General features: G+C 36.1%; 3 protein-coding genes across 3 annotated transcripts; 2 read left to right on the top strand and 1 right to left on the bottom strand.

Annotated features, from left to right (window-relative positions):
* The first annotated feature begins 1,272 nt into the window (after positions 1 to 1,272).
* LOC103868557 (mitogen-activated protein kinase kinase 4) lies at positions 1,273 to 2,978 on the top strand. The gene has a single exon (XM_009146643.2). The coding sequence runs from the start codon at positions 1,778 to 1,780 to the stop codon at positions 2,789 to 2,791; it is 1,014 nt and encodes a 337-aa protein (XP_009144891.1). The 5' UTR covers positions 1,273 to 1,777; the 3' UTR covers positions 2,792 to 2,978.
* A 95-nt stretch (positions 2,979 to 3,073) lies between these two features.
* LOC103868556 (4-coumarate--CoA ligase 1) lies at positions 3,074 to 6,201 on the bottom strand. Its single transcript, XM_009146642.3, has 4 exons — positions 5,034 to 6,201; positions 4,026 to 4,438; positions 3,586 to 3,688; positions 3,074 to 3,451 (listed from the first exon to the last, which is right to left on the bottom strand). Exons 1-4 carry the CDS (start codon positions 6,054 to 6,056, stop codon positions 3,332 to 3,334), a joined length of 1,659 nt encoding a protein of 552 aa, XP_009144890.1. The 5' UTR covers positions 6,057 to 6,201; the 3' UTR covers positions 3,074 to 3,331.
* A 13,827-nt stretch (positions 6,202 to 20,028) lies between these two features.
* LOC117134332 lies at positions 20,029 to 21,399 on the top strand. The gene is made up of 2 exons (XM_033292606.1): positions 20,029 to 21,225; positions 21,313 to 21,399. Exons 1-2 carry the CDS (start codon positions 20,029 to 20,031, stop codon positions 21,397 to 21,399), a joined length of 1,284 nt encoding a protein of 427 aa, XP_033148497.1.
* The last annotated feature ends 4,620 nt before the right edge of the window (positions 21,400 to 26,019 follow it).

Here is a 26,019-nt window from a genome sequence, read left to right as displayed (position 1 = left end):
ACTCTACCATTTAATTTGTCATTGTTATATATATATATATATATATATATATATATATATATATATATGTTTTCCAAATATGGAAGAATTGTTTAACTTATTGACGTTTAACATCACTTGCCATATAATCTAACGAATATTACAAATAACAATTTATGGAAACTATTCTCGAAGTTATTGAAAGACTAATAATGTTTTATTTATTACTTTTAATATTTATAACCTATAAAATAAAATGAACGAAATTTTATATAAGATAATTATAATAGTTTTATCCTCTACTTGATGAACTGTGTTCGAATATAATTATATAATAACTATTTTAAATATTACAAAATCCAAAAATGTTTATTATTATTATTTTTAAATTATTTATCATTATTTAAAGAATAAATTTATCATAATTTTAAAATAATTTATAAAATGCTTACAAAATGCAAGGCAAAGTTGCACTTTCAAGAGTTAAGTCGAGATCTGAATTAAAAATCCTAATAACTGGTAAAGAAGGGAAGCCGAAGACAAAAACATTGAATGTTGTCTACAAACAAATTTTTCAGGATATCCGTAGTCACGGTACGTAATTTTATTCTACTTTTTTTCAAATACAAATTTTAAAATATATAAACTGTTACAATTATTTATTTTTTTTATTTGCCAGATGGGTTGTGATGAGTTAGAAGACCGATGACGGTATGTCAATTTAATATTATTTCATGTTCAATAAAATTTATAAATTTATAAATTTATCAAATAATGTTAACCCGTCAAATTGCTTACAAAATTTATTTAATTTTTTGCATGTTTCTAATTGAATTTGTTTTATTTATCGAGAAATGTACTTCATAATTTATATTATTTATGGATAATATTTTGATTTTTATTATATTTTCTTTTAATATGTCTACATAAATGTTTGTTTATTATTTATGGAAAAATAATATTATTCACCTAAAATAAAGAATTACGAAACATATACAATACAATTCTAATTAATGATAATATAAAATATGTTACTTCTAAAACTATACACTATTTATTCCATTTTTTGATGAAAGTATCTTTGTAAACACACAAAATATTTTGTGACGTTGCAATTATACATACACACAATATCTGCTTTTTCATACTGACGTTACTGTGTTCCCTCTCGTGAGGTACGGACCGAAAGATAACACATGGTGCAGACCGATCATGTTCTTATGTCCGCACAGGGTGCGGACCGGTCACCTAGTTCTTAAACAAAAAGAAAAACAAGTTTCCATTCTTAAAAAGCCAATTGAGAACTAGCCAAGCGGGAGTAGGATTCTATTTTTTCAGCTTTAAATGAAATCTAATAAATTCAGAAACAAATCATTTCATTACAGATTTGTTAGGATTAGGAAACTATAATTAAATTTGGCATATAATCTTAAAAACATTTGAGAAGGATTTTACAAAACATGTGGTTTCAGTGCTCGTAAGTATTTCCGACGCGTTTAAACATCGCGTATAATTTTGTTTTTTAAAGAACATCTCGAAAATTTTGTAATTTTGAACGTTCATTTTCAGTGTCCTATCAATTTATTTGGACGCACCTTCATCCTCTTTTTGATCGCCTCTCCTGCTAAGAAGAACGATTCAAACACTGCCAAACCCTATAAGACGACAACGACCAAAACAAAGAAGACTTTTGTTCCTATATCTATGTAACAATAACTTCAAACCAACCTTTGAATTTTCCAGATCGTTAAACCATAAGCCAAACCAAGCTTGCAAAAACTTTTGATCCTAAACCGAGATGAAACCAATCCAACCGCCACCAGGAGTAACCGGTCCGGTTAAGAACCGCCCTCGCCGCCGTCCAGACCTCTCCTTACCACTTCCTCACCGCGACGTTTCCCTCGCCGTACCTCTCCCCCTCCCACCAACTTCCGGCGGTTCCACCACCTCAGAGCCTAAAAGCTACTCAGACTTAGTACGTGGCAACCGCATCGGAAGCGGAGCCGGAGGAACGGTTTACAAAGTAGTCCACCGTCCAACCTCTCGCGTATACGCACTCAAGATACTCAACGGTAACCACGACGACACTGTTCGTGGCCATATCTGCAGAGAGATCAAGATTCTCCGAGACGTGAACCACCCCAACGTGGTGAAATGCCACGAGATGTTCGATCACAACGGAGAGATCCAGGTCTTGCTCGAGTTCATGGACCAAGGATCTTTAGAAGGTGCTCATGTCTCGAACGAGCAGCACTTATCTGACCTATCTCTTCAGATACTAAACGGTTTGGCTTATCTTCACGGCCGTCATATAGTCCATAGAGACATAAAGCCATCGAATCTACTTATAAACTCGGACAATAACGTCAAGATTGCGGATTTTGGAGTGAGTAGGGTCTTGGCTCAGACCCTGTCTCCGTGTAAGTCCTCTGTTGGGACTATTGCTTACATGAGTCCTGAGAGGATCAACACGGACTTGAATCAGGGGATGTATGATGGTTGCGCTGGGGATATTTGGAGCTTCGGTGTTAGTGTTCTTGAGTTTTTCTTGGGGAGGTTTCCTTTTAATGTGAATAGGCTAGGTGATTGGGCTAGTCTTATGTGTGCTATTTGTATGTCTAAGCCGCCTGAAGCTCCTGCCACGGCGTCTCCGGAGTTTAGACACTTTGTTTCGTGTTGTTTGCAGAGAGAACCGGCGAGGAGGCAGACCGCTGTTCAGCTTTTGCAACATCCTTTTGTGCGTAGAGGGGCGAGTCAGAGTCAGAATAGGTCTCCTCAGAACCTACATCAACTCTTGCCTCCTCCACACTGAATTTTTAGTGTTCTCTGATAATGTTTCTGCACTAAAGGTTGATCATGTCTTATTGTTTACACAAACTATGTCATTGTCTTGTACTTAGCTGAAAGCAAAGCGTATATAGTTTGAATCACTTTGCACCTCATGATGGTTTTTTTTTTATCATTAAATGTTCTAAGATATAAAACGTGCATCTTTTGACTATCTCTGTCTTTTTGTACTCTGCATTATAAGCTGAACTAGCTTAGTACTGTTTCTTGCGAAAGGACCATGAGATTCATGGGATGTTAAGAAAAATTGCATAATCCGAGTAATTTATTTTATGAAAAAAGTCTGCTGGTCTTCTCCAGCACAAGTTACATGAAACCCAAAAAAAGAAACCACCTTTTATTACCAAAGGTTCATTACATGAATCAAAGACAACAGCAACAACAAACAAACAAAAAAGAAACAGACATTGGTATGATTCATATGAGTCCCTCTCCTTCCTTCGTTGGGGTCGTCAAACAGTTGTAATGTATATACACAATGGAACATCTTTTGCGTTTCGTTTCTTTAGTTCACCAACCCATTTACTAGTTTTGCCCTCAGGTCTTTCCTCAATATCTTCCCTGACGGAGCTTTAGGAATGGACTCAACGAAGAACACTTTGTTGATTCTCTTGTAAAACACAACCTGTGTTATTCACAGACAAACACAAATATTTTGCATCAACCAAGTGATTCAATATTTTCTCATGCAATAATCAAAATCAAGAACTGAAAATTCATGGAATGATCAAAATCAAAAAAACCGAAAATTCATTTTACCTGTTTCGCCACGAATTGTTTCACATCATCTTCTGATAACTCTGAATCCTTGGATTTCACAACAAACGCAACGGGAACTTCACCAGCAGCCTCTTCTTTCATTCTGTTCAATTTACACAGAACAAAACAAAAGAAAGCAAGTGTAAGAAGGTGACAAAAAAGGACATTGTCGTTAACCCTAGGCGCAACAAACCAAAACCATGTTCGTTTCATATAATTGAATGAACGCTTTACTGCCACGTTTTTGACTAAGGACAAAAGCTTCAACGTTTTAAATCTTGGGGTTAGCGTTTTGTTTTGTTGTTGAAGTGTGTCATATCACTTTAACCAACCACTAAGAATCAAAACATGATCAATGCTAAACGTGTCGCTCACGCGACAACTATGAAACCAACAGATCCATATAAGAAGATAGGGTTAAGTTTTTTTTTTGTACTTACGCGACAACGGCCACGTCGGTGATATCCTGATGGCCGATGAGGAGAGCCTCTAGCTCAGCCGGAGCCACTTGAAAACCTTTGTACTTGATAAGCTCTTTCAAACGATCAACAATGAAAAGCTCGTCGTCGTCATCGATCAACCCGATATCTCCGGTGTGAAGCCAGCCGTCTTTGTCTATGGTCTCTGCTGTAGCCGCCGGGTTGTTGAGGTAACCTTTCATGATCTGGTGACCACGGATGCAAATCTCTCCAGGTTTGTTTTTGGAAAGTGAGTCTCCGGTGTCTGGATCGATGATTTTCATCTCGGCGTTTCTAACCACCGTACCACAAGCCCCCGACTTCACTGGAAACGGCTCTTTCGCGAACCCTAACGACATTGCTAGCACCGGACCTGCTTCCGTCATTCCGTATCCCTAATCACATCAACAGTTTTAAAAATACATTTAAAACATTTTTAAAATGCATGAATAATCGAGATTATTATTGATCATTTAATTTTACATGTAGCACTTTACAAAACTAATGACCAAAATAATAAAATATAAAATCTGAATTTATGTTGTTTGGGTTACATCAAGTTTTAATTGTTACAAGTTTGTAACTCTTTTCATACATTTTTCTTGATTATGTCAATAGCAAATATCATCTAATAAGTAATCTAAATAATTAAATCATTTGATGATACTTGTTTCTTGTGTAGATTAAAGATGAATATTCATACTAAATAACCATGAAATTACTAAGCAAAGAAATATACGTTTTTTTTGTTGCTAAAATACTTCACTGTTCATAGCCAGCATTTACTTAAATATAGTAAAATTTAATCATTTTTTTTTGAAAAAATAAATAAATTAAATCATTTTTTTAGCTAATCTATATATATACTATTTCATAATGTTTTTTTTATAATGTGATTCAATTCCATATATTAATTATGATTTTCTAATATGTTACGATTCTGTATTTCCGAATAAAGAAACAAATCGAGACACAAACACAAACACACACCTGACCGAGTTTGGCGTTAGGAAACTTGGCACTGACGGCATCTTCAAGCTCCTTACCAAGCGGGGCAGCGCCAGACTTGACAACCCTAATCGAGCTCAAGTCATACTTCTCCGTCTCCGGCGACTTCGCCATGGCCAAAACAATCGGCGGAACCATCGGAGCAACCGTGACTTTACACCGCTGTATGAGCTCCAAGAGCAGATTAATCTCGAACTTGGGCATGATCAAGATGGAGGCACCAACTCTAAGCCCACACAGCATGATCGAGTTCAAAGCGTAGATATGGAACAAGGGCAAGACACAGAGTATGACGTCATCGCTGTGGAAGTAAAGATTCGGATTATCGCCGTCGACTTGCTGAGCGACGCTCGTGACTAGTCCCTTGTGAGTCAGCATCACTCCTTTGGGTAGACCCGTCGTGCCGGAGGAGTAAGGAAGCGCCACCACGTCGTCGGAAGAAATCTCCACCGTTTCCATTTCGGTTGACTGAGTCAACTCGGTGAATCGGAGGCAGCCTTCCGGGATCGGAGAAAGTTCCTCGTCGGTGCAGACGATTATAACGCCGTCGTTTTGGAGGTCTTTGATTTTATCGACGTAGCGAGACTCGGTGACGATGAGCTTCGAGTTCGAGGCTTTGGCCTGTTTGGCAATCTCCGCCGGAGTGAAAAACGGGTTGGCGGCGGTTGCGGTTGCGCCGCGGAAAGAAGCGGCGAGGAAAGAGAGGACGAACTCGGGGCAGTTCGAGAGGAGGATCATCACGACGTCGTTTTGGTTAACGCCGAGTTTTTGAAAACCGGCGGCGATGCGACGGGAGGCGACATGGACGTCGGAGTAAGTGTACACGTGGCCGGTGGGACCGTTGATCAGGCAAGGCTTGGAGGCGAACTCGGAGATGTTTTGGAAGATGTAGTCGTGGAGAGGGAGGTGATTGGGGATGTAAATATCCGGAAGCTTTGATCGGAATATGACGTCACTGTTGTTGTTGCTGCTCTGTTTCTGCATGGCGTCTTCTTGTGGAGCCATTCTAAGTTTTAACTCTTTGGTTTTGCTTTTCCAAGCTTTGGGGAAGGTTTCGTTTTGTGATTGTGTGTTTTAGGCTTTGGCCTGAAGGAGACAGGAGCTGTCTCGGAGGACCTCATATAGGAACTTCACCGGCGAAGAACTGTGGGGTTGGTGAAAAGGGTCATAATTGTAATTTTAAGATACAGGGGTATTATTGTCATTACATCAAGAGTACGGGTTCTCACTTCTGAAATTTTCACGTCGCGTTTGGTAAGCTGCATTTTTATTGCTGAAAATCACATGTTTATGAAAAAGTCATTAATATTACTGTATTTTTACATGATTTTATGCGTGTTAAACATATCCATTGAGTAAACCCATTGGGTATTTTAACGAAATAGGAAATATATATCATTACTTTCAAGAAATAATATTGCAAAACGTTAGATTTTTGCCACGTTTTGGATATGTGTAATGGATTTATACTACTTTGATATAAATCTTTGCATGTATTTTGACTTCTTGAATATTCTCTTTAATAACTGCAGATTTTATCTACTTTGTTCTATAAAAGAAACATACACATTACCAAGAAACATATCTGAACTCTTGACCTTCTTCATATATGAAATCAAAACCATTAATTCGAATCTGGAAGTCAATCAATTCAACTTTAAAAAAGAACTTATGGGCTGGAAACAGGAAGCATACGAAATACAGGGGTGTGACTGGAAATAAAGGAAATGGGTTTGGTGAAAGAAGAGTGGGTTGGTGAAGAAAGCGAAATAGATATTGATTGGGCTTTGGTGGGAGAGTGGGCCCATGTTGTTGACGATAAAAGTCTAAGTAAAATGAAAAATAAAATATGTCGATAATTTTCACCAACCCCACCTATCTTAATATTTATATTATATAAATATATCAAAGATAAGAAAATTATTATGTTATCTCTCAAAATAAATGGACGTTAGTTCTCTTCACCAAACAGTCAAACACTCAAACACATCCTTTTAGTGATATTTACTTCAATATCTCATTTTTTTGTATATGAGGTCTTGGGTTAGGAATGGGTTAGTGGATTGGATTTATAGCGTTGATATTCAAATCTATAACATATTAAAAATTCATTAATTTTATTTTATTCAGTCACAACAACTTCAAGAGTCTAATAGGCATATATTATGTTTATAAAGTCAAATGCAAGTTTATATTTTGAATAGATTTATAACATGATTTAACTATTATGTTGACAATTTTGCAAAGTTATGACTTGTACACATGACAAATTTTGTAGGAAATAATAGCATGATTTAGTTTGATTTTGAGATAAATCATCACTAATTGAATAGATATAGAGAGAATGTCAATTGACCACACAAATGCAAATTTTCCATTCCTCTTTGCATTTAATACCAACATTATCATCCAAAAGGACAATAATCTCTAATGATCATGAGTTAGCATCAGGTTATTCGGTATATAATCCAATTTGATGCAATTTTATAATTTGTTTAAATGGTAAATTGGTTATAACCGAAATAATTTTCATTTTTTTATTTCAACATTTTAAGTCGATTTAAATATTTTAATATAATTTATATTAGTCTAAGTAAATATAAATTAGTCTAGTTAAACCAATTAACATTAAAATGAATGGTGAGTAAATTTTGTCTATAATCAATGATAATATTTTTTTTCAACCTTTTGTATTATTTCAAGCACCTAAATTTTCCTGATTTTCAGTATATTTAAGTTTTTATATTTTTCATTAAAATAAAATTTTAATAAAAAATATATTTTAAAATATCTAATATAACTATAAATATAGACAAATAAATTATTATTAACAAAATATTTTTGTTAACTTCTTGTTATGTCTAGGTCGCGAATAATCTACCTAGATGCTAATACTTTATAAATCGTCTAGTTACTTTTCTTAAACACTTGATTCGAATTATTTGGGTTTTAAAGTTTTTGCAAATAAGAAATAGATTCTACTTAAATTTTATTTGACTCGGTGCAGTTTGGTTTTTTTACAATTTGGATAAGTTTGTGTTGGGAAAAATTACAAAAAATAAAATAATTATTGTGTTTAACCTTGTAAATTTATTATATTTTAATAAATTGATATAACTAAATTACTAATAAATTTTGGTTAATTTGCCTATTTAATTTAATTCAATTTGGTTTCATGATTTTGGATATGGTGTGTTTGATAAAAAAGTTGTATTATGTTCAATTTATTTTATGATTGGTTTGGATTTGAATTGATATTCAAAATTTCTAGTTTATATTTGAGATTTTGAGTTCATTTTAAAAAGTTGGTGTAACCAATAACAATGATATAATTATTGTTTTTCAGGTAAAATATATATATTTATATATATAATTATTGCTGGGTGATTTTCCAGCTACTAAGTAGACTGCAGCACATCACACATGAACAAGGTTTGATTGAAATTAGAAAATACTCTACACACAATAGTATATTTGGGAGTCAATCTAATAAAAGAAATTGGATTGTATAGCGAGCAAACTATTAACAATTCATTGACTAAATAATTTTTTTTGCTTCTCAAGTGAGGTTCCATGAAGTCTTATGGCTAGTTTGAGAAGAATTTGTAAAGATTTTAACAAGTTCAACAACGAGTTTTAGTAATTTTGTTGCTTTTCTATTTTTTGAATTCTATCATAATTACTTGGTCGTTCCATAACTATTTTAACCATTTTATTTCTATTTCAAATTTAGAATCTGTTTAAGCAGTCAAGATTTTTAAATCATATTCAATTGTCAGTGTGAATAAAGTTTAGTACATAAGTATGTTATGTCTAAATTTTGAAGTTAGAAAATTAGAAGAATTTTGTATGTATTAAGTGATTGTTAAACATACATACATATAAATTATGAGATTGCAGAATACAGATATAGAATTTTGAAAATCTAATAAATTTTGTTTCTAATTATCCATTTTAGACATAGATAGAAAAGAGCTATGGTCTAGAAGATAAAATCTACATTATTTACACATATGTGTTTACTTCATACATCAGTGTCATTTGTGCATTTACTTTAAAATTCTAAATGTAAATTTATAATTCAGATAAGTGCGTGGAATTTAATATATATACAATTTAATATTTAGATAAAAAATTATACACTTATTTGAAAGATTTGATCAAATATCTTACCGATTAACTGATCAACATTTGTGAACGTTATGAAATAACTTATTTTGAAAAATGGTAGAATTGTTTTTTAAAAAATTGTCTCTTTGTAATAATATTATAACTACATTTACAATTTTGTAATTAATTAATTGATATATTGTAATATTTTTCTTATTTTTAACATATAAATTGGAACACAAAATTTTTGAAATTTTAAGTGATAAATCTTAATTTAAATTTGGTTAATTGCTTGTAAATTATACTAAAATGCAAGTTATGCTTGTAATTAAAAAGTAGTATAAAATGAATTCATATTCGTTTAAAAAGGAAAATAAATTTATAGGTATATTATTTATTTTTATAATGTAAAAACTAAAAGTATCATAGATTATTTTATTTTAGTGCATGATTTCTCCTACGAAAGTAACTATGTATTTATAAAATATCAATAAATTAATTATTTTGACTATGAATAAACTATCGAACAAAAAAAATATTATATAATAACTTATAAATATTTTGTATATTATTTTTATAAATATCAATTTTATGTAACGTGTGGAACTAACTTTAATAACTTGGTATTATCAGAAACATGCAATTGTAATAACCATATGATTTAGTGCTTTGAAAACTAAATGGTATATGATTCTCAAAATGATTGGAGATAGAAATGCTACAATTTTTATAGAAAGTTGCATGAAACATTAATATTATTATTAAATTTATGATTATATTTCTATAATATATATTCTTTCATGTACACATAATATATACTATATTTATGTAATTATTATGAATACTTCATTGACTGATTATACATGTAAAACAATAAATAGTTATATGTGTATACGTATATGTATATAATCATTTTATGATAGTGTAGCATGTATGATTATTGTATTGCTCGAAAGCACATATATCTTTGTCATTGTCATTTCATCGTCATTAATTTTTTTATAAACCCTGTCATTAATTTTTTCAAACATCCAACAACGTCAACTTGAATTAAACACAAAACAGAAAAATTAGCACACAATGTTTGTAATTAGTATTTTAGCAGTGATTTATGTCGATTTTTTACCATCGATTTGACTAACTTAATCATTTTAATTGTCAATAATTTATAATATTTTTGAGACAGGATGAACATTTTAAAATTACTCCCAAGTAGTTTTATACCAAGGATCTGAGTCAGATTTCTAACTCTTTTGAAGGGGTCATGCAAACAACTAAACTAAGACTTTTTTGATGATCCTACATTGTTTTAATTTTTTTTTAGGTTAATAAAAATTAAAATTCTTTGATATATTTCACTATATTGCATTCTTGAAAATAATAAAAAATTTCAAATAATTATAAACCTCTATCAACAAAAATAAAAAATAGAAACCTTCAGAGAAATAACGGTTGGTGCAAATCAAGAGAAATTGCCAAAAATACTATATTGATAGTATCATTTTGTATGTTTACACTAACTTTTAACGAATGATAAAAAATATTTATAACTATAAGATTAACTAATATATACTTAGTGTTTAGAGTTCAGGGGTGAGTGGAGTAGGATTTTTAGAATGTAAATTTTATGATTCTAATAAATATATAAATAAATACTTAAAAATATAAATAAATTTTAAAAAATAGTTTCAAAAATATTTTTTTTTGATTTTCAAAAAGAAAAATTGAAAATAAAAAAATTATAAAAAGTTTGAATTTGAAAAAGTATAATTCAAAAACATAATTTTTTTTTCTTTTAAATTTTTTTATTTAAATAATTATTTATTATATATATAAAAAACAATGATATAAAAGTCTTTTGCTACTTAATAAAAAAATATTTTTGTAAATGTCTATTTACTGATAGTAAACATGAATAATAATATCAAGAAAGTGGTAAACATGAAAATTTCCCGCGAATTAATTGTGACTTAAGATTTGTTTAATTTAAATAATTCATTTGTACTTTTGTCGATAAATTATTTTTTGTCAGCACTTGGACACTAATGGCTGATTATCTAGTGGGAACCCAGACATATATGGAATATAGGATCAAATATGAGCAAAATATTTGTCAAAAAAATATGAACAAAAATAACTATAATATATATATTATTTTATAGATCTGAGAATGAAACGACCATAAAACCGCTGTCTCTATGTAAAATCATGTTTTAAAGATAAAGGATACAACTATATAAGCAAATGGCAAGAATCAAGACGCATGTTTAGTTCGATACGGCAAAAATACTACGATTCTTACAGTGTGTCATGTCTTTTTCCAAATGTTAAGGTTAGGCAAAAAGTATAAAATATTTTAATCAAAATTTTAACAAATATGAATCTTGTGCTGGATTATTTACCTTTCAAATAGTTTCTTACAAAACATGCAAAAGAAAGGATTGGAGGATATTTCTGTATTTGTGTCTCTTATAAGTTATAAGCCTAACTTATTAACTAGAAGTTTCGAAACAAATCAGATATTGTTGGTAAAGGATATAACCGTCAATTTGATGGTCCACACCAAACAAATTCTAGAGGAACCATGCATGTGGGTTTGACCGAGTCATGTTTTTAAAGCAAAATTTTAATTTTCATCATAAAACTTATGAAGTCATTTCACAATCAAATCTGATGTGTTAGTATTCATGTTATAGAACTCCGCCGCCTAGCCGAGTTAGCGGCCAAGAAATCGCTATCTGGTGAGTCACCGTGGCGAACTGAGGGTATGCATTCTAAAAATCAAATTTTTTAAAAATTACATTTTTTACTTATATAAACATGTAAATCTAATAATTTATGTTACATCTACGAAGTTTTGATAAAACAATAAGAAAAATGAAAAAAAAATGATGTAAATCCCGTCAAAATCTATGACCATCGCATTTTTTACAGTTGTATAAACCAAATACCTATGGAAGAAGACAATATATACAATGACGACTCTAGCCTTCATTAAAAAATTAAAAATTAAAAATTAAAATTCGCTTTCTTGGATTCAAACTCGGAGTGCTTGGGTATGTAATATAGAATTTACCAGTACACCACGACATATTACTTGTATTTTGTTACAATTATTTATATATAACCTAAAACAAATCACCGATTAATCTCCGAGTAATCTCCGATTAATTGATTCGACACTAGGCCCTACACGACCGTACGCGTAACGCCTACCAAATTTCTGAACAGGGGTTAGTATTGCTTAGTACCACGACTTGTACAAAATGAATTATAACACTTCATCAGATTTGATTGTTCGGGCAGCTGGATGAATCAATTTCTTGTTAGTGTTGTGTGCATCTTTTCGCTTGTCTTCGGCTTCTCCTTTTTTGTATGGCTCGGTCAGTCCTTTCGCTTGGATTTTCAAGATTTGTATATCTATTTTGAATAGAATGACTAAAACATCGATTACTTGTGATTTCATGTTTTTACCTTTTTGTCGTAAACCAAGTTTGTTTTACTATTGTTAATCAATTTTAAAACTTAAACGGTTCATTTCTAAAATAATATTTATTTATTTATTAACAAAATAAATAAATCAAGACAGTGAAACATGTGAAACATATAGTACATGTCCCTATGAAAGGATTTTGCTATCTTAGCTAATAAATAAGACGATACATTTTCAGAACGAGGAATAAAGATAATCCAGAAATAAATGAATCTACTCTTTTGTTTCATCAGCTCCTTTAACTCTGTGGAAACATTAGGCCATGATCCTGGGTTTGAATCATGAAAACTAGATCCTTGCAATCGGTGCCAAAAGCCTGACATGTCGATAGCTGGAGCATGCACTCTATCGCCCATGAGAGGGCGTCGAGCTCCGAGTGAAGGGGTGATATTATTCGCTGTTGGTTTCGTGCTCCCAAAAGCTGAGTTATTCCCCTAGAAGTTATCCATGTCCATCCATAACCACTGAAGAGTGCATAATGTGTCCATGATCCATCTATCATGCATCTCTCAGAATTTGCTACATGTTCAAGATTTTATATAACTTCTGGTTCTTCCTCTTTGCGATTTGCTTCAAACCAAGCATGACATTCTACCTCAGCATGACGGACAGGTTCCAATGGGTCCATGTCTATTCCTCTGAATAATTTATCATTTTTTTGCTTTCCAAATGTATCACATAATCTAAGGGTATGGGTCTTTATCCATCTTGGGGTCTTCTATATCGTTTTCCGCCAAAAAAAAACTATGTTTATATAGTGGCTTGCACTGGAGAACCTCTCTGGTGGAGTTAGAGTTTCTGCATGTGCACATGTATGTAGAGTTGGGGGACATTCAAATATGGCATGGTTTATAGTTTCATCATCTGCTCCACATCTGGGGCAGTGGTTGTCGCTTCGCATATAACGATGTGTTTGGTTGCTTGTCACTGCTAATTGTCCGGAGATTGTTTGCCAAATAAAGTGTTTTAGCTTTGGTGGAGCTTGTACCCTCCAAGCAAACGCTTGGAGTTTAGTAATATTCGGCTCTACCTGGGATTGTATTGTGTCCCTGCTGAGAATGTTTCTGGCCACCCAGTATTCTGGTCCCATTCTTAGTATAGCTACAATAATACTCCTTCTAATGATATCTTTGGCTTATGGCCAAAAATTGAATCAATGGTATATCCTCTGGATTGACATAGTTTTCAAGCATCTCTGAATCCCATCTTTTGAGGTTTATTCCGTACTGACATCATTGGGTGGACCACCAGTGCTATTGGTCTACCTAGTCTTGTTGGTATCGTTGGTAACCTAAGGTCTTCTCAAACTCTAATCTCATTCTCGGAGTGTACCTTTTGTCTGATTCCCAACAAAACTAATGGTTTTGCTGCCATAATACTCGTCCACCCACATGAGGGCCCATCGGCTGTGTTTAGCCGCAAGGGCGTGTTATATCTGAAGTATCTATACTATTAAAAGGGAAGGATTCTTAAGAAATCTACATATGAAAGGTTGTTACATCTATTCATTAACTATTCATTATATTTTGATCTTACCTTTATTTTCTTTAACAATCAAAACAATAAATACATGAATACTTTTTGGAAATATTGTTGGTTTGTTTTCAATATTATATTTTCTGCCATTGTCATTTATTTATTCATCTAAAAATTATTAAATATATTTTTGGGTATAGTAATATCAGTGAAATATATATATCTCATTAATAATATGTAAATGTGTAATATTCAAAGCATATTATTCAATTTATGTTCCTTAGTATATAACATAACTTATTGACCGATTGAGCATATATTCATATTTTAATTTTAATCACTTTTCGATCATGTTATTAAACTGTCAAATATTAGAATTTACATTTTATACAATTATAAAATTATTGGCCTTCTTAAGTTGTATTTATACAAAATTTTATACAATTATAATATTTTAGGTTATCAGTTTTGTAATAAATCAAATTTTGTTAAATCTAAATTTTGTAAAAATAATATCAGTTGGTAGAACCTCTGATAGAATGCTACATGAAGAACATATGCCAATTCAGATTATATTTGGCTATCGGGTTTATCAAGATCAGATAAAAACACTGCTTATATCTTAATTTGTCTATAAACCATATGTACCCCTACTAAAAAGAGTTTTAAAAATAGAATACTTTTTTCTCACTATTTAAATGTAGATGGACTGTTAGTCTTTAGCATTCGGTTTTGGTTTGATTATTTTGAGTTTTGGTTCTCGAAATTTAGGACAGTTATTTACAAAGTTTGATTTGGTTTGGTTTTAGTTGGGTTGTTTTGTTTTTTTTATTTGGTTCATTATCAAAGTTGAGAATCGCTTAATATGCAAAAAAATAAGTTGGGTCCAATTAAGTTATGGTTCGATAGTGGTTTTCCAAATAATTACAAATTAATAGATAAATTTGGATAATTTGAGATTATCGGTTTAAATATCATGTAATTTCGGTTGTTAGGATAAAAAATATTAGATAATTCGAATAATTTTAATAATTGAAAGAATTTTTTTTGGCAATTTTTTTAATATATAGTATCTTAAAAATATTTATTTATTTAGAAATTAAATGTTATTTTTATCAGTAAGTATAGAATTTGTATTTTAAAAATTCACTTACCCTTTTGGCTCTCCTTTACTTATGAAATTCAGTTTATTTTTAGTTTCAGAATTTTCAGTTTGGTACAGTTTAGTTCGCGGTTCCAAATAAATGTGATCAAATCTACACAATATATCATATAGAATATTTTTAATTTTTTTTAATTTCAAAAACAAATCTGCGCTTTTCAAACGCGGATCAAAATCTAGTTTTCTCCTTAAAACTCTAGCCACTAAGCAATATGGGACTTGTAATAGTCGCCATAATTATTCTCCTAGTAAGGCAAGATTGAATTCATGGATCATCCTGAATCTTATCTCTCCCTCTTCTCTTGATTTGCATAGTTTTCCCATTTTACCCAATATATTCTTCCTTTAGGCAGATTTGAACTCCACCAGAACTGTGCAATGGCACTAGCTAGATTTTCACATGTCTCTATGGGTAGTAGCAGAGTCGACATTAGGTAAGTAGGTAGGGCCAAATGATAGACTTTATCAGAACTTCCTTTCCTCCCTTCGTTAGCCATCGACTTGTCCATCGATTAACCCGACTTTGCAACCTCTCTTTCAGGAAGCAATGTTTTTAAACCCGACCCAGACACTGAACCGGATGACTTATCGGGTTGTCGGGTCACTGGGTCGACCGCGGGTGAACCGCGGGTTAATAATTGAATTAATTTTATAACATAATAATATATCAGCTATGTAAATGAAAATATAGAAACTAAAGTTTAATATTTTCTAAATGTTTTTTAAAACATAAAATAATAGTTTGAATATATATATATTTTATGTTTAAAACATTTAGAAAATACTTAACTTTAGTTTTTATATTTTTATTTTCATTTGACATACAAAATATCAAAAAATAATTTAGACTATTTAAAATTTTCTCTAACAAGGTAAGAGTTATGACATCTAAAAAATCAAGATATAAATTTATAAATATTTAAATGTCTAATGTGAATAATAAATTAAACTTCAAATACAAAATAAATCAAAAGTAAAAGATCGTTGTAATATATTGTCAATAACGGAAATAAACTAACACCAAATCACATCAACTAATTTTGGTTCTCTCTACCATCGTTCACTTCATTTTCTTCATGTGGCATAGTGAAATATTCATCAAAATCTAAAAATCACAAATATAAAACTGAAAAGGGAAAACCTAACTTCTTTTTTTTGTCAGCATCTAATTTTTTTTAATTGGAAATTTAGTGTATAGAACATAATCTAAAAACATAATTAAAAACTAAAAGGAGAAGTAAAAGTTATTTATTGGTTCAAATGGTGGTTCAACCGGAATTGGGTTCCGGTTTTTACGGGTTTTTGTGGGTTTCTAAATATTGTGTTTTTACAAAACCCAAACCGGATTTTTTCTGGGTCACCGGGTTTACCGGTTCAACCGCAGGTCCGGGTCGGGTTTCAAAACACTGCAAGAAAGCAAACAACTTCCTTTTTAATCCACTAATGTCTTCAGAAATACCAAGATAGTCCCCATTCCCCCCTCATTTATAAATCTTGTTGATGTTTTGACAGCCTCCTTCACATTTCCAGGTATCTTCTTGCCAAAGAGTAATGATTATTTCTCATAGTTAACGCATTGTCCAGAAGTTTTCCCATAAGTCTTAAGAACTTCCATGATTTCATCACATTCACGAGGCTCCGCCTTACAGAAGAACATGCTATCATCAGTGAAGAGAAGGTGTGATACTGGAGGGCTAACACATGAGACACGCATTCCCGTTATCTTACCATGATTCTCTGCGTGATTGAGAAGGCTAACGAACGCTTCCGTGCATAAGATAGATATGAAAGGAGACAAAGGATCTCCTTGACAAAATCCCCTTTGTGGGGTAATGTTTCCTCTAGGTTAACCGTTGAACATGACATGATAATTTACCGACATGAGGCACCACATTATCCATTCATATCTACCTTATGCACGGAAGCGTTCGTTACCGCATTCTATCCGATCATAGGCTTTACTCATGTCTTCTTTTATAGCCATCCTCATATTTCTTCCGCCAGGATCTGTACGAAGAGCATGGAACATCTCATATGCTATCAGTACATTATCAGATATCCATCTTCCAGCAACAAAGGTTGACTGTGTCTTAGATATCAGGTCTGGAAGGATTTTCTTTAATCTTTGGCATAATACTTTCAATATTATTTTGTAACAGACATTGCATAGACTAGTGGGTTGAAATTTTGACATTTCATTTGGCTTTTGTTTCTTAGGGATCAGACAAATATTGGCATCATTGAGACCATCCGCCATAAATCCATTGAATAAAAATTCATTACCCATATGGGTTAAGTCATCTTTCACAATGTCACATAATTTTTTATAGAATACGGCTGTGAAGCCATAAGGTCAAGGGGCCTTCTCTGGGTGCATTGCAAATAGGACCAGCTTTACCTGCCATTCTGATACATAAGATGTAAGATCCGCATTGAGTTGGTCAGAAATTGTTGTCGTAACATTGGCCAGAGCCTTCTCAATGAGCTCTGGATTGGAAGTTGTATATAGATCTCTAGGTTACTTGGTAGCGATGGCTACCAGTTTTTCTTCATCCTCCACTAGATTCCCATTAAAATCCAAAAGACCCATAATCTTATTCATGGCTCTTCTCTGTTTTGTAATGGCGTGAAAGAACATTGTGTTCAACTCCCCTTCTCTGAGCCAAACTCTACTCTTTTACTTCCAAAATTATCCTTCTGCTTTAAGGGCCGCTGTGAGTTCCTTAAGTGTTGCTCCTATTTCTTCTGGAGACGTTTACACTGTGAGGCACATTTTGTCTTTTGTTAACACTAGAAGACACTTTGTGGTCAGGGGACACATTACTTGGACAGGTGTATTTTTGATTGACAGAAAAGCCCTCCAACGGTTTGTTAGGGGAGAGGATGTTTCCTCTAAGGAACCAAACCAGACATTTGTTTGGTCTAATAAATGAATAAGTTAAAATAGAGAGTTTTCAATTGTTGCCGTCAGATTATTTGATTAAAAGGAGATCCAATGGCTAAGATTAAGAGGGTTGGTTGGGGTCGCCATAAATGTGTTTCCTTTAACGTACCTTGCTGTGTGTTGTCTTTGTTGTTCTACGAAGCTGAAAGATAAGGGTGGGAGAGATTTACGAGTTTGAACGGACGTAGGGAGCTCCGTGCAGAGTTCCTCCGCTGCAGAAGTGAAGGTTAGTTTGTAGACTTTATCGATTTAGCTTGTTGGTGTGTAGTTTCGAAGTTGTGGTTAGGGTTTTGTTTTTTAGTGTTTTCAAGATTTCCATGGTAAACGATGTACGATGTCAATGCAGATGGACGAGATGTGTATGGTGATGTGTGGAGCATGGCTATGTGGGTCTGACGGGAAATGGGAGTTTGTGGTGGACAAGACAAAAATGGCGAGGATGATACCTGTCCATGAAGCGCTGACCATAAAGGAGATCGAGAGTCTGGTGTTTGCTGAGTTTAAGAAGTCGGAAGCTTCTTTCAATCTAGCGCTTAGCTATTGGCCGCCGGACAGCAAGGACCTTGCAACCGGGATTAAAACTCCTCCCGTCCTGCTTACAAACGATGGTGCGCTTAGGTATTTCTTCACCCACATGAAAGTTACCGGTAGTTTGAATTTGTTCGCAACTTTCGAGAGTTTGGGGTATTGTACGGCTGCTCCTGACATGGATGTCTTTGAAACACCGAGATGCAGCGCGAAGCAGCGCCAGAGTGGTACTAAAAGAAAGGTTGTCGACCTCTCCAGCGTGGGTTCGAAAACCAACTTCATTAACCTCGATGATTTCCAGCTTATTGAGGAGGTTGAGAAATTCGAAGAGCGGTTAAGGTCAGAAAGTAACCCCACTGGTGGAGGTGATTGTAATGGGTGGAGCGAGGGTATTGACAGCGACTACAGTGGGCCAGAAGAGATTGATGAAAGGGATATTAGGCCTAGAGGATATGACGTTGAGTTTTGGGAGCCACTAATAGATGGTGATTTAGGCGGCAGCGACGCCGTGGAAGTTGTGTTTAACGACAAAGAGGCAAACGGAGTTGCGAAGTTGTCGGAGGGTAGCAGCAGTGAGCCTGTTGGGGAAAGCAGCGGTGGTAGTGGTGTGAAAGGTGAGATCCCCGTGGATGACTTTGCGTGGATGGGGCGTACAAGTATTGGTGGTCGTAATAGCCGTGTCCCAGAGAGTGGTGGTCAGGAGCCTAGTAACCGGAAGCTGGAAGATGTCGATGACGAAGAGTTTGACATTCCGCCTCTGTATGATGACACAGTGTATGAAGCCGCCGAGATCCCAGGGCTTGATGTCGAAGGGGCAGATGGGGTTGTTCATGTTGGGAAGGTGTATGGGAGTAAAGTCGATTGTCAGACTGCCTTGGCAATTTACGCTATTAAAGGGCAGTTTCAGTTCAAACAGACGAGGACAAAGGTTGACTCCTTTGTGTGCGAGTGTCCCGATGAGCGTTGTGATTGGAGAGTCACAGCTCATGAGATACGCGGTTGTGGTTACTATGAAATCAGGAAAGCTCAGCTGGATCATACTTGTCCAATCGAGAGTAGGAATGGGTATGGCAGTAGGGGAACAGCTAGGGTTATAGCAGCGGTGTACAAGGCTAAATTTAAAGATCCGTCGAAAGGGCCAAAGGTGGTTGAAATACAAAGGCTCTTGATGGAGGATCTTAGGCTGTCGGCATCTTACATGAAGTGTTACAGAGCCAAAGAGCAAGCAATGTTTGACTTGAGGGGACCAGATGACGACTAGTATATGAAGCTGGCTGAGTATCTGTATATGCTGAAACTTGCCAATCCCGGGACGGTAGCTGATATTGAGACAGAGGTTGACGACGAGGGCGTGGAGCGGTTTCTTTACATGTTTTTGGCGTTTGGGGCATCTATTAAGGGGTTCCAGAAGCTGAGGCTTGTGTTGGTTCTAGACGGCACACATCTTAGTGGGAAGTACAAGGGGGTGTTGCTTACAGCAAGCGGACAAGATGGCAATTTCCAAGTGTTTCCTTTGGCATTTGCAATAGTAGACAGTGAGGATACTGAGGCTTGGACGTGGTTTCTGCAGAAGGTTGAGAGGATATTGGCGGATTCGAGCAACCTTGCTATAATATCGGACCGGGCCACTTCAATTGCCAACGCGGTTAGCTGTGTGTATCCACAAGCCCATCATGGGTTTTGTATCGTCCATTTGGCACGGAACGTTAATGCTAGGTTCTCTAGCAAGGGGTTAGCGAGGTTGGTGACTGCTGCTGCGACTGCGCATAGGATGAGGGATTACAAGAATTTCTGTGACAAGATCAGGGCGTCTAACAGCGAATGTGGGATTTATTTGGGGAAAATAGGGTCTGCACGTTGGTCTAGAACGTACTTTGGGGGCCAGAGGTATAATATAATGACAAGTAACATTGCTGAACAGCTAAACAACGCATTGGTAGAGGGTAGGTCGTCCCCAATAATTGAGTTGGTGATGTTCATACAAGGGATGATGACAAGGTGGTTCAGTGCAAGACGTAAGAAGGCCAATAAGCACCGGGGTCTGATGACAATAGAAGTCGATAAAGTGATGACAAAGACAATGGCGCTGGTGAAGGGCAGCAAGGTGAACTCTATTTCTAGCTGGAGCTGCCAAGTTGTTGGGAAGTTTGGTGGTTCTGAGAGTGTTCAGTTGGAGCAGAAGAAGTGTACTTGCAAGTACTTTGACAACATGAAGATACCATGTGGGCATGCCATGATTGCGGCCGACAACATAGGGCTCGCATATGAGACTATGGTTGGTCATTGGTACAAGACGGTGGCGTGGAGGGAAACCTATGCAGGTGTTATTAGGCCAATTGGCGACCCCAGGGACGAATCTATTCCAGAAGACGTGAGGGATGCAATGTTGATGCCACCATTGACTAAGAGGCCACCAGGGAGGCGTAGAACCAAACGATTCCCCTCGACAGGGGAGATGCCGGTAGATAGTTTATTTGATTTTGTTTTGGTGATTATTTATTGATTGTGACAATCTAGCGGTGTGATAAATTGTGAATCTTTTATGCAGGGTCCTAAGAAGAAGTCTGTGCCTAATAAGTGCGGGAGGTGCAGGGTAGAAGGACACAACCGCACCAATTGCACGGTTCCGATATGATTGGAGATTGAAGGTTAGGTGATGGAAGTTTTTTGTTTGAACGGCTATTGTATGGAGGTGCAGGGAGAATTTTTTTTTGAACGGAACTCGTGTAACCTGAAGGAGTAGTTGTTTTGGTATTTGTAGTAGAGATGTTAATGCCACCACTGGTGTGAGCAACACCCTTGTTGGTATGATTTTAAGAAACAAATCTATGGATGTTTATGTTCTTGTTGTTTTTTTATGTTGTGTAGGAAAAAAACTGAAACTGATCTAGAATAAAAGGTGGATTAGTGTATGAGATGGGTTGGTGGGGTTTTCAATGGGAGTGTTTTTCGTGGGTAGCTAGGGCATGGTTAGGGTAGTAATAGTGGTTTAGGGTGTGGTTGTGGTTAATGTTTTGAATAGTGAGTTGGCGTGGATGACATGTATGTGGTCGTTGGATACTTGGTCTGGGTAGAAATTGTTGTGAGTAAGTGGGGTAGTCGTCAGTGGTTAGTAAAGATTTGGTTAAATTGGTTATGATTGGGACAAACGCAACGGCAGTGTAGGGCGTGGATGAAATGTTTGTGGTCGTCGTAAACCTGTTTGGCTAGAAGTAGGCGTAAACACAGGAGGAAGTGGAGGAAGGGGGTAGTGGACACTAAGGTGGTGGTTAATTAGGTAATGGTTACGTAAAAATTAACAGAAGGTGTAGGCGTGGATGATGTGCTTGTGGTTGCGTTTATCATGGTTTGTGAAAAAAATGTGATTAAGATAGGAGAAGTTGGTTAAGGTTACCAGGTATGTCAAGTTAGGATGGCGACGTGTTTAGGGTTAGCGTGTTGTGTTAGATCTGTGCTGGTTATGGTTATGGATGCCGTGAAATAGTAAGGTTGCGGTTAGATAGGGAGACGTTATGTTTAAGAAAAAATTAACAGAAGGTGTAGGCGTGGACGATCTGGTTGTGGTTGCGTTGGTCATGGTTTGTGAAAAAAATGTGATTAAGATAGGAGAAGTTGGTTAAGGTTACCAGGTATGTCAAGTTAGGATGGCAACGTGTTTAGGGTTAGCGTGTTGTGTTAGATTTGTGCTGGTTATGGTTATGGATGCCGTGAAATAGTAAGGTTGCGGTTAGATAGGTTATGTTTAAGAAAAAATTAACAGAAGGTGTAGGCGTGGACGATGTGGTTGTGGTTGCGTTGGTCATGGTTTGTGGAAAAATGTGATTAAGTTAGGAGTAGTTGGTTAAGGGTACAAGGTATGTCAAGTTAGGATGGTTACGTGTTTAGGGTTAGCGTGTGGTGTTAGATCTGTGTTGGTTATGGTTATGGATGACGTGAAATAGTAAGGTTGCGGCTAATTAGGTTATGGTTAAGTAAAAATTAACAGAAGGTGTAGGCGTGGATGATGTGCTTGTGGTTGCGTTTATCATGGTTTGTGAAAAAATGTGATTAAGTTAGGAGAAGTTAGTTAAGAGTACAAGGTATGTCAAGTTAGGATGGCGACGTGTGGTGTTAGATCTGTGTTGGTTATGGTTATGGATGTCGTGGAAGTGTTCTGTATTTTAGTAAGAAAACATCTAGGGGGTGTGGGTGGGAGTGTGGTTAGTTTCGCAACCGTTTGTTTGTAGGAGTTGCTGGTGTTTAGGGGCTGGCTGTTGTTTAAAGTTGTTTTTTTTAGTTGTTGGTGAGCAAGGGTGTAGCGTTGTTGGAAAAGTTGTGTTCAGGGTAATATTTGAGTTGGTGTGAGTATAACAAGAGGCTTTTGTGTTAGTTGGTGTTAGTTCTGTGTTGGTTATGGTTATGGATAACGTGAAAGTGTTTCGGTTTGTGTGTTGTTTGTCATTACGAAGTTAAGAAGATAGCAGGGTTTGCAAGGGGAGTAGTTATCGTGGTTAGTTAGGGCATTGTCAGGGTGGTAATGGTGGTTTAGGGTGTGGTTGTGGTGAATGGTTTGAACTATGTGTTGGCTTGGATGACTTGATTGTGGTCGTTGGATATGTGGTCTGGGTAGGAGTTGTCGTAATTACGTGTGAAAGTGGTCGGTGGTCAGCGAAGATGTGGCTAGATTGGTTATGGTTGCGCCCCTCTCCGGCAGTGTCGGACGTGGATGATATGTTGGTGGTCGTCGCATATTTGTTCTGGCTAGAAGTGGAGGGGTGGAGGACAGTAAGTTCGTGGTCAAAGAGGTTATGGCTAAGAAAAATTAACGGGAGGTGTGGATGATGTACTCGTGGTTGTGTTTGTCATGGTTTGGGAATAATGTGATTATTTCGTGTGGTTAGATTATGGTTTAGTGAGGGGGGAAGGTTGCTATGTGGATGACATGATTGTGGTTGTTGTTTTGGATGGTACAGAAAGCTGTTGTGGTTAAGTAGGTTATGGACCAGAAAAAATTTACGGGATGTGTAAAAAATGTGATTAAGTTAGTGAAATGAACAAGGTTGGAAGGTTCGTTTTGTTTAGGGTAGGATTGTTGGGTAGGTTAGATTATTTCGTATGGTTAAAGAATGGTTTAGTGAGGTTGGAAGGTTGCTTTGTGGATGACATGATTGTGGTTGTCGTTTGTGATGGTGAAGAAGGTTGTTGTGGTTAAAGGTGATTGTACTAAACGCTGAGTTTGAAACTTTGAGTGTTAGGTTTGTTGAGCATGTTTGTATTGTGAACACGTTTATGTGGTTACGAAAGTATATTGTGGACACGTTGATGTGGTTACGAAAGTATACTGTACAACACAACTACAATGAAGCTTACCATGAGAAGTAGATAAATTCCGATTTGATCTAAAGCAACCGGCAAGTTTAGTTTGTTGACAAAAGGTTACAGAGTAGTTTCTAGCCGGATTGAAAACAATACAAAATACATAAGTTCTCCGATAACTAGGAAGGCACATTAGTAGAAAAACATGAAAAGGTGCCTTGTTAATCCGTAGAACTATAGTTAGGGAGAGAAGACTAGTAGTAAGCTGGTAAGACAATGGTTTTATACGCTTCCATTGCGTATTGTTGGCGGAACTTGTCAACCATGCCATCTGTGAGACCGCTCATGTGTGGATACGGGTCACCGTAAAGATGTAGCTCCATAAACTTAGCGCATACAGGACCGCAGTCGCCAGACCTTGAGTTTTCATATGTGTCCGTTCTCCGCTGGCATGTAAAAGGAGATAGATCACGGGAGTTGTTCTTGGCCACGTAGCGGATGAGATAGGGGAGCATCTGGAGGATGGGCCTGAGAAATCGTTGAACACGTTCCTCGTCGTATAGAGAGGGCAGTGAATCTAGTACGTCGACATGTCCAGCCCGGAGGTCGATCGCTAACCCAACCCAGTGTCTGTCCGCCCATATCATTGGAGTGTATACCTTCACCACTTCTTTCATCCAGGTTTTACCAGGAAGGAGGATGAGTTTAGGTATCCGCTGATCCCACCTGATTTTGTCTTTCTTAAGTGCGGCTTGAAATTGGCGATCTTTGGACTGCATCAATGAGGTGAGGGTGGGAGGCATAAACGTCGCATTCTCCATCTGTAGCACATCTTTGTGATGCATGTCTAGCATGTGCATTAGGACAGCCATGTGCTGGAGGAGAAAAGATAAAACAAACAGAGATTGAGTTAGTACTAGGTGATAGTGGGGGACATTGCTGTTTTAGAAAGTGTGTTTGCACGTACCAGAGAGTCTGTCCACTGGGAGGGAGTAGCGAGCTGGAGGAGAAACTGGTTGCTGAAGTCGAGTTTTGAAGGTGTGACGAGGAAGCTGATTTACATAGATCAACAAAATATATAGTTGATTTGTGCAAATGTAGAATGTATAGTTAGAAGAAGAAGTTTAGTGATGTTGCTTACCCTTTTTTGTTGGCTGCCATGGTTTTTGCGAAAATGTCCCATAGATCCTCCGGTGGAGGAGTGACCAGAAGGTAATGGGGGAAATCCGGGCGGTTGAGGAAAGTTTGGGCTAGGAACTTTTCTGCCTCAGACGGCTGATGCTCCTTTGTTTTTCTGGTTGGCGATGAGTCACTGAGCTCGCAAACTTCTTTACAAGTCGTTTGTGCCTGCAATATAAACGGGGCAACGATTATAATGGAGACATAGATTTGTAAGGCTAAGAGATCTATTGTCATAAACAGTACATTGAGTTCGTCCACAACCCTACGTACTGTCTTGTCTGGTGATGAATCACTAGCTTCGCCCTCGCCGTGATCCCTGTTTAGATCCTACAGCAATTAAAGGAGTGAGTGAGTTAAGAAAGAATGGTGGTTATAAGCAGAGGATTCATAAAGTATCAGTGAATGAGCAAGTGTTCTTTACTTGTTCGTTCAAACGGCAGTTAGACCCTTTAAGAGTAGCAGTTGCAGCGAAAGCATTTGGGGTGGAGTAGTGTGTAGAGAAGCCAGCGGGCTTGTTTGGAGAGCTGGTGGGTGTGGTGGTCAAAGCAGGTGGTGGGGTAAAAAGTGGATTAGGGGAGATGGTGGGTGGGTTGTGGCAGCAGGTGTGGGGTTAAAAAGTGGTATTGGGGAGTATAGAAAGGCTGAGGAGTCGTAGATAGGCGGAGCGGTATCAGGTTCGGGTAACGTAAGACCGTGAGAAGGCGGTGATTGGGATGCTGGTTTGTTAAGAGGGGTAGCATCAAACTGTGGCAAAGTCCCTATTGGGGCGTATTGTTGT

Source organism: Brassica rapa, chromosome A05 (assembly GCF_000309985.2).
Source record: "Brassica rapa cultivar Chiifu-401-42 chromosome A05, CAAS_Brap_v3.01, whole genome shotgun sequence".
Taxonomy (NCBI): Eukaryota; Viridiplantae; Streptophyta; class Magnoliopsida; order Brassicales; family Brassicaceae; genus Brassica; species Brassica rapa.
Note: the sequence above shows the minus strand (reverse complement) of the source record. Positions and strands in the feature narration are given on the sequence as shown.

Excerpts from the sequence above, each read along its gene's own strand:
- LOC103868557 (XM_009146643.2), top strand. The coding sequence starts at position 1,778 with ATGAAACCAATCCAACCGCCACCAGGAGTAACCGGTCCGGTTAAGAAC.
- LOC103868556 (XM_009146642.3), bottom strand. The coding sequence starts at position 6,056 with ATGGCTCCACAAGAAGACGCCATGCAGAAACAGAGCAGCAACAACAAC. Across the intron at positions 4,439-5,033 it reads CTAACGCCAAACTCGGTCAG|GGATACGGAATGACGGAAGC; the intron begins GTGTGTGTTTGT and ends TGATGTGATTAG. Across the intron at positions 3,689-4,025 it reads ACCGACGTGGCCGTTGTCGC|AATGAAAGAAGAGGCTGCTG; the intron begins GTAAGTACAAAA and ends TAAATTGAACAG.
- LOC117134332 (XM_033292606.1), top strand. The coding sequence starts at position 20,029 with ATGAAGCTGGCTGAGTATCTGTATATGCTGAAACTTGCCAATCCCGGG. Across the intron at positions 21,226-21,312 it reads CCTCGACAGGGGAGATGCCG|GGTCCTAAGAAGAAGTCTGT; the intron begins GTAGATAGTTTA and ends TCTTTTATGCAG.